At 41.7% G+C, this 19,833-nt stretch overlaps 1 protein-coding gene across 1 annotated transcript; it reads left to right on the forward strand.

Annotated features, from left to right (window-relative positions):
• The first annotated feature begins 273 nt into the window (after positions 1 to 273).
• LOC141272693 (uncharacterized) lies at positions 274 to 19,329 on the forward strand. The gene is made up of 4 exons (XM_073683662.1): positions 274 to 378; positions 2,316 to 2,426; positions 7,276 to 7,351; positions 18,632 to 19,329. Exons 2-4 carry the CDS (start codon positions 2,325 to 2,327, stop codon positions 19,312 to 19,314), a joined length of 861 nt encoding a protein of 286 aa, XP_073539763.1. The 5' UTR covers positions 274 to 378; positions 2,316 to 2,324; the 3' UTR covers positions 19,315 to 19,329.
• The last annotated feature ends 504 nt before the right edge of the window (positions 19,330 to 19,833 follow it).

Consider the following 19,833-nt stretch of genomic DNA (forward strand, 5'->3'; position numbering starts at 1 on the left):
TATAAGCCCCGTCACCTTCCTCTGAATAAAGTCTGCCTGTATAAGCTCTGCTCGCTCCTCTGTGTGATTACACAACGCACTAACAGCCTCCATATGCTCACACAACATTTCTCGCAGCCTTTGCCTGTTACATGATAACATGACCAACATGGATAACTACAAGAAGGGCTCCTCTGCCAAAATAAGCGAGTCACCGACAGGGGGTTTATAGGATTTGTAGTTTTCTTACAGCGGGACATAACTATACTGTATGAGCGCCAAGACTACATTTCCCAGAGAGCTTTGCTTACAGCGCTGTGGATCACGTGCTTCGTAGCTGGCCAATCAGGTGACACTGCCTTTTGTCTGCTTCCTAAGATTTCGGACGGGAAGATACAGGTAGGCTTGTACTTGTCTGACGAGGGAGTGTGAGTAAAAAGCGGGTAGTCTGCGCTCACACTCACCAGTGAAGCCGGCGGCCGGCTGCCTCCATCATACACAGCGCTGCGCACATTACCAGCTCTGTCTCAGTAAGGCTCCACATTAGCGCTGATATACAGGTGGCATCGGTCTGTATGAGCCGCACTGGGGATGTGCTGGAGTGATCTAATTACTGTGTACTATGCCATGCAGAGATGAGGGGACTGGTGCAGATTTAAAGGGGGTCTCCATAGAAAGGTGGGGGACAAAATCCAAAGATAGGGAAGTAAAGCCGGCCCCCTGACGACACGGTACCGGTAATTACGGAAGGAGCAGTGGTGATGACTCCCAACTTTATGAGAACGGAAAGAGGGACAAACAATTAGGATATTGTACGCTAAGCCCCGCCTCTAGCCTCACACCATCCGCCAGCATATTATCACTGCACAGTGGCGGGAAGATGGTACCTTGTCCTAATGTACGGCCATGTACACAGAGATCATCAGTAGGCTTGGTACAAAGCGACTTGCACATCCATCCCATCAGCCATGACACTGGTCTGTGACCGTAAGGGAGCGAGGGTACTTCCTCTTACCTGCCAGCATTGGCGGCTCTTCTGGTTAGCTGGCGTGATGTCATCGTAGTGTTGTGTGACCGCCTGATAAGCCCGCTAATCAGAAGAGCCGCCGCCCCTAGCAGGTACAAGGCGGTAACCCCCCACTCCCAGGCAGCGGCCACAGACCAGTGTCGTGGACTAAGGGAGAATGTCTCCAAAAACACAGCCCCCTTCTGCCTGCTGACCAACCACCTATAATTGTTAGATCAATGGGAGTCCTGTCAGTCACCAGAGCGAGACATGTACCCCCCTGGGCAAAGAAATAATGAAGGATGCCACAATGCATTAATGGGACTGACAGCACAGAATGACTGTTGAAACCAAGTACAGGCGCTCGGTGCTTCATGGCGGCCAATCATTTATATACACCTTCCCATCTGCTTAGTTTCCCTCTATCTCCTCTCTTCTCCGGTCCTATGAAGCCAGAGCTGTCAATCAAAGAAGAGGAGGGAGGAGATAGACGGAAAACAAGCAGGTGTGACGGTGTATATAAATGATAGGCAACACCGTGAAGCACCGAGTGCCTGTACTTGGTTTCAACAGTTATTCTGTTGTGACAGTCCCTTTAAGTTATCTTCATCAGTGCCATAGACCAGGAGTTGTCATGGTAAAGCAAGTCTGGTCCCTGGGGGCACCACCCTGAACAATACAGGACCTGAGAGGAACTTGTAACAGAAGTCATGGTCCTGTAGGCCATAGAAATACACGTTCATTCATATATGCATTAGCCCAAAGTGACCAGCCAGTCAGAGAAAACCCAGTAATAAAGGTTATGCAAATCAGCCTGGAAGGGTGGGAGGGGTGTCTAGGACGGCTAGTACTTCATCCTGCCCCCAATGCACTCATTTGCATTTCGATAGCTAAGCCAAGCCCCCTTTTCTCTCAGTGCATCGGCCATGAAGGAGAAAGTGTGTGACTTAGCTATTGCAATGAACCAGTCAGCCAGCCCCCTTCACACAAAGACTGATAACATGCCGACACAGAAACTTTCCCTGAAAGTGGAGCTGCCAAACCCAGGCTGAGAGATGAAGACTGAGGCACTGAAAAATGTACTAGAAAAACATAACTCCATTTTTGGTTTCCATCGGGCGGCCCTGTTATTCATACCGGGCGGCCCTGTTATTAATGCCGGGTTGTTCTTGTCACATTATTACATGACTATTGCTAAATTGGAAATCGCACAATTAGTGGAGAGAAGCCGATCTATCGCTCACATACCGTTCCCCCAGGGCCGACCATAGTCCTGCTTATTGTGTCACTTATTACATCACTACTACAGATTTGTCACTTTTCTTTACAGCTTTTCACAATGTCTGAACAAGGAACAGAAAATGAATTGTCTCAGTATTCAGCATTGCGCCCATCATACGAAATCAATGCAGCACAAGAAAGGCACGATGCGTCACTCAGTGTAAGTTATAAAGAATGGGTTGTGATGCGGCACAGACCGCTTAGGGGCACATTCATCAAAGCTTTTACGCTACAAAAGTGTTGTAAAAGCTTTGAAAAGTCAATAAATTGGTGTAACACAGAGTTGTGCAAAAGTTTTGCTACTTTTGAAGTTTTAACACTAGTTTGAATCGGCTTTGCCAAAATGGATGGGGTGTGGCCACGTCTGCCCGTCAGATTCGTCAACAGTGTCGGCTTTTGTACACCAGAAATTTTACTCCAGTCCTTCACTGGAGTAGCATTTCTACGGCAGCTCACAGAGGCTCGCGCCACTTAGGAGAGGAGATTGATGCCTGCTGCTCCTGCAAAACTGGCATAGCGTAATTGGGCGCTATGCCCTTGATGAATCGGCTCCATTGATCTTTATCTTCATGTTGTTACCCCACTAAGGCCTTATCCACACATTCATGCCTGTTTTGCTGCGAAAAAAACCCCATAAGCTGTTAATTTTCCATAGTTCATTTTTTTCCATCAGTTTTTTGGTCCTTGTGTCCACTCTTAGAATTTATCAAAAACTGATAAAAACTTTTCCTAGCACCCAGTCAGGAAAATTGGACAGCGCTACAATGCCACTAGGAAGCTGTCACCTGGATGCCATGACAGAAAGGGGCCAGATGATCGCGGCGTCTGGATACACGAACCCCTGCACTGATTAGAACTGCTTCACCTTCCTATTAGTAGTGCCGGTTTTCCTTGCTCTCTTATTGCAAGAGTTAATCAGTTCTTTTTATCTCCTTGAACTCTGTCCTAAATTGCCTCAGCTGTTCTGTGTTGGCCCCTCCCCTCTGGTATATATACTGGCCCTTGGGAGTTGCCAGTGATTGTTTACCACTACCTGGTTTGGAGTTGAAGGAGACGTTCAATGTTTGGAGTTGGCGGTTGGAGTGTTTTTCAGGAATTGCTGTGTGGAGTCGGTACATGTTTATCCTCGTCATCTACCCATTTGGTTTGTCCCTCCTATTCTTCCCCTGATTCCCACTCGGTGGTTTTGTGAGTGACTTTGTATGATTGTAGTTTTCTTTTTATCCCTCCCTGTCTATTTACCCGTCTGTCTGGTTTGTGTTAATCTATACACTTCTGTCATATACCTCTCTGGGTGGGGGAGGGAACAGAGAAGAGTTTATATAAGAGCATAGCAAGGTATGAGACCCCGGCGTTTCCACCACCTGGGGTAAACTGGGTGACAGGGATAGCCTAGGATTCCCATAGCTCAAGGGACAGACTAGATTCCCATTGTCCCCTGCAATTACTTGACAAAAGCCATCCGTGTTCATTCAGAGTTCGGGGGTTTTTTTTGTCAGGGTTTTTTTTGTTAAAAAACAAACAAACATATGAATTGCTCCACAGAATATAATATATCAGTGTTCTTTCATGGAAAAATGCTGACAAACACTGACGTGATTTGAGGCCTAAGCGGGAAATACCAGAAGATGTATATGTAGATTTATTAGTATGGTAAATTGCAGAAATAGCTGCAATAATTTTGCAATAAATTCATGTAATCGGATCACTAAAGGAGCTTTCCACTTTTTTTTATATTCATGACTTATTCTTATGAATAGATCATCAATATCAGATCAGTGTGGGTCCTACAAATGGGAACGTGCTGCTGTTATCACCACCGATGGTGGCCGGACATAAACGGCGTATGGCAGCTGTATTTAGTGGCTTTTGCTGAGAATTGTAGATCTGCTTCTATTCTCTTCTATAGCTGTTGAGCTTCAGTAACGGGGAGTGGCCACTACACATGGCAGCACTGTAGTGTTCTGCTGCTTATACTGCTTGCATCAGGCCACCACCGGAGATCATAACAGCTGATTGTTGGGAGACTCCCCTCGCCCAAGGTTCTGATATTGAAAGATGGATCATCAATATAGAAGCGTCGGACACTTGGTAAGGTCTCTAGAATCTGCTTTAGAAATGTCAAACTTTTTTTCATAAGTTGAAGTTAATGATTTTCTGTTTCAGAGTCCTCATGACAACACTTCTGTTCCTGGCAACTTAGATTTATAGGGCTAATGGTACTTATAGCCAGAAATTCAGAATCCAGCTTTTATATTTCTAGCACAGGTAAGCAATTTGGTGAAAGTAGTAGAGGAACAGGAAGATTTGTTACAGGGAGGCACAAAGCATCTTTCAGATGATCTTCAAGGGTACTTGCACTTTTTTGTTCTCTAGCATGACTGAGCAATTCCCTCCAGATTGGCGGGAGGTCCAGATCCTGAGACTGCCACCGGTCACTCATTTGTCACTTTAACTTTCTGCGAGCTCATAAGCCACTCGGTGTGTGCACTCATGTAGGAGCAAGCCTTTCTGCTTCCTGAGCCACACACATGTGAGCGACCAGGGTGCCAATCTGCCCTGGGACATAAAACAATGTGCAGTTACCCTTTAACACAGACAAGTTATAAAATCTCGGCTCCTTTTGATTTTACCGAAACATACATAGATCACTATAAAACTCTGTGGTGACCTAAGTTCGGTTTAGTCGCCTAGTGGACTATAATTTATTTTTCTTAAAGGTTTAGATTCCATTTAGCAAAAAATCACATTGCACAATTGTATTTTATTTTAAATTGAGCTTTTATACAACTGAGAAGGAAAAATATGAAATGCGATTAAAATATCCACAGCAGGCTAAATATACATACTGTGTCAGTTACCTGCTTGGAGAAACATCTATAGCATAGAATCAGCAAGCACAGCTATCGCCCCTGCTTGCAACAAGAGTAATTCTGCTAATGAAAGTCATTTAAGGAAGTATGAATGCAGTGTAAGTTCCTCCTTTATGGATCCGGTGTTGTCGCTTTCCGGAGGAGAAAGTTGGGATCCGGGTTAGGGGCACAGGTTTATTTAGAGGGTTCGCCACATTGAACAACCCCTACATGTTAGAAAGGTCCCTTTAAAGTGAACTGATCACCAAGTGTCCTCCTGCATAGACCACCAGTGATGAGATGTTATCTGTGTGAAAAACTGGCAGTAAGAGCCTGCAAATCATCGGTCACTGAAAGGGAATCTGTCAGCAGATTTTTGCTACCTCATCTGAGAGCAGCCGGATGTAGGCAAAGAGAAGCTGAATCCAGCAATATATCGCTTAGTTTACTGGGTGCAGCCGTTCTGACACTTTAGAGTTTTTTGATTTAGCAATACAGCAGAGCTGAGGAAGCTAACCTCGCCCACACCAGGTTCACTGTATACAAAGTCCATAGACAGTGAGGTGCTTATCACAGGGGGAGGGGGCGTAGTTGGACTAGCATGCACGCGCTGCTGTGACCCAGCAATGATAAGCTCCTGGTGCTAAAGCAATCATTGCAAGCAAACAAAACCACAGAGCTTGATAAGTGAGGCATTGCTGAAATCTGGATTTTAACCCCAACCTCATGTTGTCTTCAGAATACATAGCATAAACCTGCTGACAGATTCCCTTTAATGACTTTAGACAGCCCAACCAGAACTCGATGTGCACAGAACGGTCGTTAATGATGGTTCTGTGCACATGGAATATCATCATTGTCAGCAGCACATGTCCTGTTTTACCCAGGGGTTTGTGCTGGCGGCGCAATCATTTTAATACCGGCATGATGAACCAATCACCCGATAACCAAGAGTTCTGTTCGGCAGGGGAATGGTGGGATGATTACAGATGCTGATAATCTGCAAACGAGAACTGTAGCCACTGCACGTTCCCAATTATCGTCTTGTCTAAATGAGCCTTAATTGTTAAATTCTCTGTAGCGCCCCCTCAGGGGAAACAAAGCATTATATAGCCTCAATATAAATCAGTTGGTTGGCTATGTAAAGCACCATAGGTTCTCCAAAGCATAAGACTTTGTAACCAATGTAAGAGATGAGGATCCTGAACAGATGACTTGTTCTATTAACCTAAATTTCCTAATAGTGTTTATATAGGAATAGGCTTTCTAAACTGGGAAATCCCTTTAAATAATAAACCCATTGTCCTTGTGCCACAGCAATGGCTGCTTACAGTGTATTGGTGGAGCTGTTAGTTTGGGTTCCCCTAATGAAGGTATTGGATTTTACACTTTAAATGGTAACTGTTCTTTCAACAAACTTTACATAAATCAATAGTACAAGTAAATATAAAAAAAACTTAATACACTTAACGTAATATTTCTTATCAGAGAAATCTGATTCTATTCTTTACTTATGAGACACTGCTTCCCCTCCACCCTGCCTTCTGAACTAACCATCTACACTGGGGGAGAGAAACTCAAATCAGGACTGCCAGCTAATGAGGTGTCAGGTTACAACAGCCCATTATACTCTGTGAAGGGAAAGGAGAATGGCGAAGGTCATGTTGAACTTTCTAAGGCTAGGTTCACAGTTTGTTTTTATGTGGATTTTGAAACTAATCCATTTCAAGAATTCATTGAATATGCTTTGATGTGGATTTTTAAAGCTGATCAGCTTGAAAAGCCACATAAAAAAACGGTAAGCTTAGATTAACATGTATTTTAACTCATCCCAGAGCTGGATTCTCATCTACACTACTCAGTGCTGATGCATAATTCCCTCAATGCTTCTGTTTGTGTACCAATTAAGGAATGAAGAGCAGGAATCCATCTCGTGGTGCTGTACTGCATATGGGGTGTATCATGGCAGCTTGTTCCGCTGAGAAGGAAATTACATTTAAATTGGAGATAGAGCTTCACCAGGAGAAAACCGGTGAATGATGCAGGGGGCAAGTCATATAATAGGTGTTATTGCTCGTTTACGCTGAAATGGACAATTATTCTGACATTAGTAGTAATTGTATTTACCATTTAATTTTTCACTTCTATCTAAAACAGGTATCCACATCTGATGCCAATCACAAAGCGGAGGACAAACCTTTTAGTGTTAATGAATCAGCAACTCTAATCTTAGGTGAGAATTTGTCGATTAACATACAATATTTCTATATTTCTTGTGTATCTTACAGAGGATCTGTTGGTTCTTCTAAAATGTTCAGTAACACTTGTAATCCACACAAAATAACCATTCTATTGCATCTTTTCTTAAAACTCCGCAGTGTGCCATTCCTCTGCTATTCTTCATGGAAACATAAAAAAGCATTGTCGAGTGGGTGTTATCACTTCCCTTGTAATAAGGGTACGTGCCACTAGTTTCTTGCTCATTGCCGAGTTAAAAACAACCTTTCCAGAATATCAGATGTGGATGTTCAGCTTGATGCAATATCCTCCTTGATCGGCATGATCTATTCCTGGATGACTAAGATTAGAAGAGTTTGTGCCCTAAAACACGAATATTTCAGAAAACCCATTCCCAGACACAGTTTGTCTTAAAAAAAATAAATGGGAAAAAAAAACTGTTCTTTACTCACTTTCCTCGGGTTGCTTCATGTTTCTGTTATTGTTTGAAGTGCTGATATCGCATGAACAGCGCTGCAGCCAATCATTGAGGTTGGTGACTCTTAGTGGCTAGTGCTGTCTACTCGGGGAGAACCTCTGAACTCACTGACTTGCTGCAGAGCTCTCGACATGAGACACTGGGAGCAGTGGCAAAGACTTGGCACTGGGCCCGGAGAATGTGACTAAGGCCACGGCCCACTATCAGTATTCGGTCAGTATTTTTTCTCAGGACTGGGAGCCAAAACCAGGTAAGGAACAATCAGAGAAAAGGTATAATAGAAACAAGTCACCAATTCTGCATTTGTCACCCACTCCTGGTTTTGTCTCCCACCCCTGAGAAAAAATACTGACTGAATACTGATAGTGGCTTAAAGCACAGTTTGTTGTTGGTATGTGGTTTTTTTTTGTTCTATTTAAAAACTGTGCCCCTTTAAGAACTTCTAAATGTATGCATGTGACTTTTTGTACATGATAGGGTGCAAAATACAGAATTGCTCACCAGATTGTATGCTATACAGATATACCATATTACAGAGGCTTGCAAAAGTATTCACCCCTTTGACTTTTTACCTATTTTGTTACATTACAACCCGTGTTTACATATTTTTGTAATCCAATTTGTGTGCGATGCATCAGCATTAACCCCTTTACCCCCAAGGGTGGTTTGCACGTTAATGACCAGGCCAATTTTTACAATTCTGACCACTGTCACTTTATGATGTAATTACTCTGGAACGCTTCAACAGATCCCAGTGATTCTGAGATTGTTTTTTCGTGACATATTGTACTTCATGATAGTGGTAAAATTTCTTCGATATCACTTGCGTTTATTTTGTGAAAAAAATGGAAATTTGGCGAAAATTTTGAAAATTTCACAATTGTCAAAATTTGAATTTTTATTCCGTTAAATCAGAGAGATATGTCACACAAAAGAGTTAATAAATAACATTTCCCACATGTCTACTTTACATCAGCACAATTTTGGACCGAATTTTTTTTTTTTATTAGTGCGCTATAAGGGTTAAAAGTTGACCAGCGATTTCTCATTTTTCCAACAAAATTTACAAAACCATTTTTTTAGGGACCATATCACATTTGAAGTGACTTTGAGGGGCCTTTATGACATAAAATACCCAAAAGTGACATCATTCTAAAAACTGCACCCCTCAAGGTGCTCAAAACCACATTCAAGAAAGAAAAAAATGAACATTTAACTTTTTTCACAAAAATGTTACTTTAGACCCCAATTTTTTTATTTTTGCAGGGGTAGCAGGAAAAAATGGACCCCAAAATTTGTTGTGCAATTTCCCCTGTGTACGCAGATACCCCATACGTGGGGAAAAACCACTGTTTGGGTGCACGGCAGGGCTCAGAAGGGAAGGAGCACCATTTGACTTTTTGAATGTAAAATTTGCTTGAATAATTATCGGATGCCATGTTGCGTTTAGGGAGCCCCTGATGTGCCTAAACAGTGGAAACCCCCCACAAGTGACACCATTTTGGAAACTAGATCCCTCAGGGAACTTATCTAGATGTGTGGAGAGCATCTTGAACCCCCAAGTGCTTCACAGAAGTTTATAACATGGAGCCGTGAAAATAAAATTTTCACATTTTTCCCACAAAAAATGTTTTTCAGCCCCCAGTTTTGCATTTTCATAAGGGTAACAGGAGAAATTGCACCATGCAACTTGTTGTGCAATCTCTCCTGAGTAAGCCGATACCCCGTATGTGGGGGAAAACCACTGTTTGGGCATACGGCAGGGTTCGGAAGGGAAGGAGCGCCATTTGACTTTTTGATTGTAAAATTTGCTTGAATAATTAGCGGATGTGCCTAAACAGTGGAAAACCCCCACAAGTGACACCATTTTGGAAACTAGACCCCTGATGGAACTTACCTAGATGTGTGGTGAGCACCCTTAACCCCCAAGTGCTTCACAGAAGTTTAGAACATGAAGCTGTGAAAATAAAAAAAATCGAACTTTTTCCACAAAAATGATCTTTTTGCCCCATTTTTTTAGTTTCACAAGGGTAAGAGGAGAAAATGGAACCTAAAAACTGTTGTGCAATTTCTCCTGAGTATGTGTATATGTGGGGAAAATACACTGTTTGGGCGCACGTCAGGGTTCAGAAGGGAAGGAGCACTGTGTGACTTTTTGAACGCAAAATTGCCTGGAATCAAGAGTGGACACCATGTCGCATTTCGGGAGCCCCTGATGTGCAAGTGACCCCATTTTGGAAACTAGACCCCTCAAGAATTTTATCAAGGGGTATAGTGTACATTTTGAACCCAAAGGTACGACAGAATTTGATAATATTAGGTCAACATATTGAATAAGTTGTCATTAGTCTTGAGCGCAAGTGCTCGCTACTTGAGTTTGCATCGGGTACTCGGGTATGCACCAAGTATCGCGGGTGCTCGAATGACATGCTCGAGTCCCCGCCCCGCATGTTTCACGGTTGTTAGACACCCCAAAAAAACATGCGGGGATCGCTCGTGCATGGCAGGCGATCCCAGCAACGTTTTTTTGGCCGCGAAGCATATGGGGCAGAGACTCGATCATGTCACTCAAGCACCCGCTATACTCAATGCATACCCAAGTACCCGATGCAAACTCAAGCAGCGAGCACTTGCGCTCAACACTGGTCGCCATATTGTCATCATTTTTTTTTTCTTTACTTTTCAAAAATCCCCAACCCAAATACAGCCCAAACCAAACCCTAGCATAACAGTAATCCTAGAGTTTATTTTTTTACACCATTCCTCACGTGGTATAAGTGATTAGGCTACTTTATTCTTCGGGTCGGTGTGATTACAGCGATACCAGAATCATATTGGGTTTTTATGATTGACAGCTGTCACACACTAAAAGACGCTTTTTTTGCAAAGACTAGTGTTTGCATCACCATATTTTGAAAGCTATCATTTTTTCCATATTTTGGCCGACAGAGTCATGTGATGGCTTGTTTTTTGCGGGATGAGTTGACGTTGTTATTGGTACCATTTTCGGGCACGTGACATTGTTTGATCTCTTTCTATTCTGATTTTTGGGAGGCAGAATAAACAAAAACCAACAATTCAGGAATTGTTTTTTTGCGTTTTTTTTTTATGCCGTTCCGCGTGTGGTAAAATTGATAATGCAGCGTTATTCTTCGGGTCAGTATGTTTACAGCGGTACCACATTTATATAGTTTTTTTTATGTTTTGCCGCTTTTACACAATAAAAACGAATTTCTAGAAAAAATAATTTTTTTGTATCGCTTTATTCTGAGAGCTATAACTTTTTTTTTTTTCGGACAATGGAGCTGTGTGGTGGCTTGTTTTTTTGCGGGACAAGATGACGTTTTCAGCGGTACCATTTTTATTTACATTCGTCTTTTTGATCGCGTGTTATTTCCATTTTTTGTTTGGCGGTATGATGATAAAGCATTGTTTTTTGCTTCGTTTTTTATTTATTTTTTTTACCTTGTTCACTAAAGGGGTTAACTATTGGGACAGTTGTATAGGTCAGGTTGTTCCGGACACGACGATACCAAATATGTGTACTTTTATTGGTTTATTTTTTTTTTATAATAAATAAATAAATATTATGGGTTCAATATATTTTTATTTTTTGGGAATTCTTTTTTTCTTTTTTTTTTATATTTTTACAATTTTATTTTATTTTTTTTTTCCACTTTTCTACCTTTTTTTTTTTTTTTTTTTTTTTACTTTTACACATTGTCCCACTATGGGACTTTCACTTTTTGCAACCTGATTGGCTGCATGGCATAGAGAGCAGCAGCTCCCTTTGTCATGCAGCCTGTCAGCGCTGCACACAGGGGAGACATTACTTTGGTCGTTCACTGCGCATGACCAAAGGAACGTCCTGCCTCTTGGTGACCCGGATGTTGTCATGACGACATCGGGTCGTCATGGCAACATCCGGAAGCTGCCGCAGACCTCGCTGGACGCCGGCAGGAGAGGTGAGTATACCGATCACCTCCCCCCTTGCCACCGCAATGCTGCGATCGACCTCGATCGCAGAATTGCGGGGCTTAATGTGCCGGGAGCGGTGCGGGTGCAATCTAAGTGTCACATGGTATGTCAGTATATACACACTTTATTTGAAAGGCCACAGAAGCTGCAAAACCATTAAGCATCCACTAACCAAACACACCATGAAGACCAAGGAGATCTCCATACAAGTCAGGGTTGGGTTCTAAAAAAAAAATATATCCCAAAATCTGATGATCCCCCTAAGCACCATCAAATCCATTATCATCAAATGGAAATAACATTGTGCCACAACAAACCTGCCATTAGAGGGCTGCCCACCAAAACTCTCACAGGGCAAGAAGGCCATTAATCAGAGGCAGCACAGAGACCAAAGGTAACCTGAGCCATCAAAGCTATAGAAATGGAACAGATAATGCGTTCACCAACAGTGTTGCTTGATAATAGTCCTGTTTATTCGGGATTACACATGCGGAGTGGTGGTGCAGGTTCTGGGGTGCGGGGGTGAGAGGACAAAGGCCGTTTCGCGCGAGTCCTGCACTTCAACAGGTCCACTACAGGTGAGCAGCCGAAGCCTTCTGGTTAAATACCTGAAAATGAGGCAATACGGCCAACCCACCTGCACAGGTGTTGATTAAGTGAAACAACACACAAATAAAAAAATGTTTAAAACCACAATGCAACACATACACAGTTACAATGAACTTATGAAAACTCATATAAATACAGGTAAATCCAGGTGATCATTAAGTCTTGTCGGACCTTGTGCATTAGAGTCCAGAATTAGCCTAGCTTCTTTTTGAAGTAAAACTAAACTGTAATTACCTCCGTTTTTGGGCGGATTAACCTTCAGGAGGCCAGCAAAGCGTAATTTATTAGGGTCGCTACCATGAGCTTCTTTCATGTGCTGAACTAAACGGGGAGAGCCTTTTCCTGAACGAATCGATCTATAATGCTCACCAAACCTCACATGCAGGGGTCTGATGGTTTTCCCTATGTAGAAGAATCTACAGCGACAGAAAATCACGTAGACCACATAGTTAGTCTTACAGGTAATCAAATCCTTTATTTGCCACTTTAGGCTTCCCAATTGGAAAAACTTACCGCTGAGATGCAGTGAGCAGTGGGAACAGTGTCCACATTTGTAATTACCCCAAGGAATGTCTCTCTCCAGCCAGTTCATATGAGGAATTTTGCATAGGCGATTTTTTACAAGTAAATCAGAAAGATTATGGCATCTTTTATACGCGAACAGGGGTTATTTTTGCCTTTTCCTGTAGGACCCTATCCTGCTCTAACATATGCCAGTTTTTCCTTATTGCTGCCTGGATCACATTATCAAGGTTAGTATGCTTAAATGAAAAAATTAACCTATCTGAATTATCCTTCCTTATCTTTTGCTGTCCAGGAGGCTGATTTTTAGGGGGGACAGATGCCTTATGGAGGGCCTGCTCTAATAATTTTTTGGGGTACCCCCTATTAAAAAAATCGGTTTTCATTATTTCTGCTTGTTTTTTAAAACCCTCATCACTGTTGTTGATTTTCCTCAACCTGAGGAATAAACTCATTTAAAAGCATTATGGGATTATTTAAATTTTGTAACAAGTGGTACAGACAGTGCAAAGGTACCGCCATGGGCACGCCTGTCTCATGTACGTTCGCCAATTTATTTCTGTCTTGGCTAGAAAATGAGTTTATTACCTCTACTAATAATCCTTTCTTAAAATTTATACATACTTATCTACGTTATGTGGACGACGTGTTCATAGTCTGGATGGGGAAAAAAGAGGAATTTTTCGATTTCATAGAATTTCTTAATACTTCGGATTTGTGTAATATGAGATTTACAGCCAAGTGGGGAGGAGAGTCCATAGATTTTCTAGACGTAAAAATTTGTGTGGATGACTGTAAAATTCTGACAGAGTGTTTTAAAAAATCAACTGCCACCAATTCCTTCCTGCGGTATGAATCAGCTCACCCTGGCCATACTAAGCGAGGGTTGCCGTACAGCCAATTCCTCAGGTTGAGGAAAATTAACAACAGTGATGAGGGTTTTAAAAAACAAGCAGAAATAATTAAAACCGATTTTTTGAATAGGGGATACCCCAAAAAATTATTGGAGCAGGCCCTCCATAAGGCATCTGTCCCCCCTAAAAATCAGCCTCCTGGACAGCAAAAGATAAGGAAGGATAATTCAGATAGGTTAATTTTTTCATTTAAGCATACTAACCTTGATAATGTGATCCAGGCAGCAATAAGGAAAAACTGGCATATGTTAGAGCAGGATAGGGTCCTACAGGAAAAGGCAAAAATAACCCCTGTTCGCGTATAAAAGATGCCATAATCTTTCTGATTTACTTGTAAAAAATTGCCTACGCAAAATTCCTCATATGAACTGGCTGGAGAGAGACATTCCTTGGGGTAATTACAAATGTGGACACTGTTTCCATTGCTCACTGCATCTCAGCGGTAAGTTTTTTCAATTGGGAAGCCTAAAGTGGCAAGTAAAGGATTTGATTACCTGTAAGACTAACTATGTGGTCTACGTGATTTTCTGTCGCTGTAGATTCTTCTACATAGGGAAAACCATCAGACCCCTGCATGTGAGGTTTGGTGAGCATTATCGATCGATTCGTTCAGGAAAAGGCTCTCCCCGTTTAGTTCAGCACACGAAAGAAGCTCATGGTAGCGACCCTAATAAATTACGCTTTGCTGGCCTCCTGAAGGTTAATCCGCCCAAAAACGGAAGTAATTACAATTTAGTTTTACTTCAAAAAGAAGCTAGGCTAATTCTGGACTCTTAACGCACAAGGTCCGACAGGACTTAATGATCACCTGGATTTATCTGGATTTATATGAGATTTATATGAGTTTTCATAAGTTCATTGTAACTGTGTATGTGTTGCATACATTTTTTTTATTTGTGAGTTATTTCACTTAATCAACACCTGTGCAGGTGGGTTGGCCGTATTGCCTCATTTTCAGGTATTTAACCAGAAGGCTTCGGCTGCTCACCTGTGGTGGATCTGTTGAAGCGCAGGACTCGCGCGAAACGGCCGTTGTCCTCTCACCCCCGCACCCCAGAACCTGCACCACCACTCCGCATGTGTAATCCCGAATAAACAGGACTATTATCAAGCAACACTGTTGGTGAGCGCATTATCTGTTCCATTTCTATAGCTTTGACGGCTCAGGTTTCACTATATATGGAATTTGCACCACCTGGCTCGCATGCACACGACTAGTGCCCTGTCTAAATGGTTTTCAGGCTAACACTCTTTCATATGCCGAGTGCAGCGATTAGTGCTCGACAATTGAAGGCTGCATAGTGTGACTGGTGCCTCATTATTTCTTTTCATATGCTAGACCAAAGTTAACCCCTGAAGGAGCTGCAGAGTTCCCAATTAGAGACTGAAGTATCTGTCCATACGACCACAATAAGCCATACACTCCATAGAGGTGGCTTTTATGGAAGAGTAGCCAGAAAAAAGTCTTTACTTGCATACAAAAAACGTAAGGTTTGTTTTTAGTTTGCTAAAAGACAACACAGCTCATCACCCCGAGAACACCATCCCTACAGTGAAACATGGTGGTGGCAGCATCAAGCTGTGGGGATGTTTTTTGGCAGCAGGGACAGGGAAGGTGGATGGTGCAAAATGCAGGGATATTCTTGAGAAAAAACTTTTTCAGTCTGTCAGTGATTTGAGACTGGGACGGAGGTCACCTTCCAACAAGGCAATGACCCAGAGCATACTGCTAAAGCAACACTCGAGCGGTTAAGGGGAAGCATGTAAATGTTTTGGAGTGGCCTAGTCAAATCCCAGACCTTAATCCAATTGAGAATCTGTGGTCAGACTTGAAGATTGCTGTTCACCAGAGGAAACCAACTTGAAGGAGCTGGTGCAGTTTTGCCTTGAGAAATGGGCAAAAATCCCAGTGGCAAGATGTGGAAAGCTCATAGAGACTTATCTAAAGTGACTTGCTGCTGTAATTGCCGCAAAATGAGGCTCTACAAAGTACTGACTTTAGGGGGATGAATAGTTATTCACTCTGAAGTTTTCAGTTATTTTGTCCTATTCGTTTACTTCACAGTAAAAAGAAAACCAAGTGTTGACAGTTGTAGGCATGTTCTTTACATGAACTTATGCAAAGCCTCAAAAAAAACCTGAAATTCCAGGTTGAGAGGAGCAAAACACGAAAAATGCCAAGGGGTGATGAATCCTTTTGCAAGCCATTGGATGTGTAAACACAAAGCTTCTATGAGTAAGACATATCATAAAAAAGCATTAATAAAGCAAGTGACATATTAAAAAATTGGGCATGCTGAAAATGGACAGTGCACAAAAATAGCTTTAAAGCGAATTTATCAGTTTGAACGTGCAGTGCAATCTGCTATCGGCATGTTATAGATCAGGGGTGTACAACCTGCAGCCCGGAGCCCATATACAGCACGCAGTGTCATTCTGAGCGGCACCATGTCCATATGGACAGAAAAATGCTTTATTGCACTGACAGGTTAATTATATGAGAGCAACCACACACAGAAAAGTAGTGGCAGCAGCTGAGGAGCACTTACTGGCAAGTACTAATGGAGCCCTGTATATATCTCTGGATTCCTCATACATTGGGAGAATGGGGTCTCTTAACCCAATTACCACTCGAGAAAGGAGTATGTGAATTAGACAGGTGACCTAGCGTGTCTGTGGTTTGCTCCACTGTAGGTTGCGTTAGGCAGTAAGCAAAAACCCCATGATCTATTGTAGAGATCCATGTACAGGCGTCACCTTTTCCTCTTGAATGCATAGTCACACCTTTTATAACAAGGATTTAGAAGCAGATTTGACTGCAAATCCACATAAACTATTGCTTCAAATACTCGTTGAATAAACTTCCTATTAGCTTTATTGTGAAATGTTCAAAATAATGTGAAACAAATAAAGGCGATTTTCCTATTCAAATCAGTCAGAAATGTATTCAGAAACTATTTCATGCGATTTTTGATGTGGATTTAGGAGCAGAATCTATTTCTAAATATTTGTCACAAATCTCAATGTGAAGATACCATTAGAATGCTGATTTTTGGAGGTAAGAGTCCTATAAGTAGAGTTTGTACCTATCTGAAATTTATGGTATATACTTTTAATATGCCACAAATGTGACATTTCCAGTCTTTTGTGCACTCAGCTGTCAATCAATGATTAGGAATTCCCACTGGACCTGAGTGCACAAAAGGACAAGGAATTTCATTGCATATAACACGGGTTATACCGGGTCTTTCCCACAAAACCATATATTAATCTGTTCAGCTCCTCCTACTCTCTATCATGCTTATGGCAGATTGTACTGCATGTCCAAACTGATAGTTCCCCTTTAATAAGACTGCTTGTTCTCAGTCATCAGCCCATGTAAACATCCTGCTGATCAGCTATCGAATGTCAAAACACTCACTCGTCGGCTGGTTGGATTGCTCGTGTTGGCTTAATTTTTCTTTAAATTTTTCTATATATGTTTGTTTTATCTTTTTTAAAGTGCAATGAACAGTCATATATCTCTGTACTGGCACATGCACTGTTATCAGGACATACTATCTACTTGCAATGTACTTGGCGCTTCCATGGGTTATATATGTGTATCATTAATATTGTGTTAAAAAATGTTGATTGGTGTTTAAAGGGGTTGTCCTTTACTGGGACAACCCCTGCTCAATCCATATATTTCCTCCTTTTAAAATAACTCAACCCTGCAGCCAATCAGTGGCGTCTTGACTCGACCCACCTTTGGAGGTATCACATACATCCAGAGGAAGCTGCTGCTCTCTCTTCCTCTGGATATAAGTGATTTGTCCAAAAGCGGGGGAGAGTGAAGCAGCCACTGATTGGCTGCAGAGTTCGCATAACTTCACACTTACATAATTTCAGGAGAGCCAGTGCCTACTCTGCTGGAACATCATCGGCACCAGAGGTGAATATAAGGACACGGCCCCACTATCAGTATTTGATCAGTATTCGGTCAGTATTTTTTCTCAGGAGTTGGAGCAAAGACCAGGTGAGGAACAATCAGAGAAAAGGTATAATAGAAACAAGTGCACCAATTCTGCATTTATCACCCACTCCTGGTTTTGGCTCCCACTCCTGAGAAAAAATACTGATAGTGGGGCCATGGCCTAGCAGTTATTATTTTAAAAGGGGGAAACCTACGGATTGAGAAGGGGTTGACCTACCAGTGGACAACCCCTTTAAAATAATGGGAGGTTAAATTTTAAAAGTAAGGATGCGTCAATATCTATCGGGGACAGTTAGGTCCTTGATGTACACAGAATAACTGACTTGTTACTGTCTTCACAACTATAGAGCTTTAATTTGTGCCTAAATATTTGAAAGGGTAATTTAAACATATTTTTTTACATAAATGAATAGTTCAAAGGAAGATAAGAGACTTTGTAATATATATTGAAAGAAAAATGACTCCTTCCCCCACGTATTAGTCTCCTATTCTCTCCTACAGTGATTATTCACACACACTGCTAAAATCTGGCTATAGTTCTGACTTTAGTTTTTGTCGAATTACAGCTGCTGCCTATGTAAGTGTATAGAAAGGGGATGGTGAAACGCTTGAGGGGGAAAGAGGCAGAATACACAGAGAAGCTGCTGAGGCTTCTAGTGCATAGAACCTACAGAGGGGAAATCTCTAAATAATGTGGGATACAAGCCTTATGACCACTTTTTGTGAAAAAGGGCAGTGGCACTGTAACCCTTATCTGTTGGAATTGCATAACTTTTCTTTTTTTTTTATATATATTAGAAGTGCCTAATAATGAGGCCACAGACCACTTCCCCGCACCTTTACTTCCAGAACAAGTGTCCGGAGTAACAGCTTCTCCACCAGCTCAAGAAGTATCCAAAAGACAGCATCATGCGGAATCTCCTCCAGACATCGGTGGGGAGAATTTCCAAAATTTTCCCAGCAAAGACTCTGGTAACGCAGCTCCTACAGCTGATACACAAGACTTGAATGATTTTCTCATAGATGGCACAGATGCATTTCATTGTGATATTGAAGAGGAAGCTAGCGCTGAGCTTGAAAGCATGTCTTACCCACCAGCATTCGACACGCACATGAGGGGTATGGGCGATAAGCCGTATGGGTGTAAATTTTGTACTCGCAGGTTCTCCCACAGATCGAGCCTCTATCGACATCAGAAAAGTCACTCTGGAGAGAAGCTCTACAAATGTCCTGATTGCAACAAATCCTTCACTAACTCCTCAAATCTCAGCGTGCATTCCAGAATCCACACCGGGGAGAAACCGTATGAGTGCAACGGCTGCGGGAAGAAGTTTACACGCAAATTTGCGCTTGACCAGCACGTGAAAATCCACAAACAAGATAAGTTGTATATATGCTCCCACTGTGGGAAGAGCTATTCAGACTATTTCTTTCTCTTGAAACATCAACAAATGTATATTCCTGACAGTATTATGAAATAAACCGCGTCATATCCATGTTGTCCTAATTTTATTATCGCTAATTCACGAACTGCCTTGTCTCAAGTGCATGTATTATAGCATAATATGAGAAAAAAAGTAAACAAAAAGAACTTTATTGATCCATTAAAAAGATACAAAAAACACCCAAGTTTAAAAACAGGACATCCTGCAAAGCAATCCTACGTGTTTCCAACCTAGAAATATGTACGGTTCTTTGTCATGGCATAACGGTAAGTCAGCTATTTGGTCAATTTATATGTATGAACTGAATGTCTTTTCTAAGGAAGTCCAGGCCAAACTGGGTGTGCATATACAGGTGCTTCTCACAAAATTAGAATATCATCAAAAAGTTAATTTATTTCAGTTCTTCAATTCAAAAAGTGAAACTCGTATATTATATAGAGTCATTACAAACAGAGTGATCTATTTCAAGTGTTTATTTCTGTTAATGTTGACTATTATGGCTTACAGCCAATGAAAACACAAAAGTCATTATCTCAGTAAATTAGAGTAATTAAA

This window comes from Phyllobates terribilis, unplaced genomic scaffold, assembly GCF_046119375.1.
Source record: "Phyllobates terribilis strain yellow unplaced genomic scaffold, ASM4611937v1 Scaffold_5__5_contigs__length_657084704, whole genome shotgun sequence".
Lineage (NCBI taxonomy): Eukaryota > Metazoa > Chordata > Amphibia > Anura > Dendrobatidae > Phyllobates > Phyllobates terribilis.

Coding starts and splice junctions, on each gene's coding strand:
- LOC141272693 (XM_073683662.1), top strand. CDS start 2,325: ATGTCTGAACAAGGAACAGAAAATGAATTGTCTCAGTATTCAGCATTG. Junction 2,427..7,275: donor GGCACGATGCGTCACTCAGT/GTAAGTTATAAA, acceptor TATCTAAAACAG/GTATCCACATCTGATGCCAA. Junction 7,352..18,631: donor ATCAGCAACTCTAATCTTAG/GTGAGAATTTGT, acceptor TATATATATTAG/AAGTGCCTAATAATGAGGCC.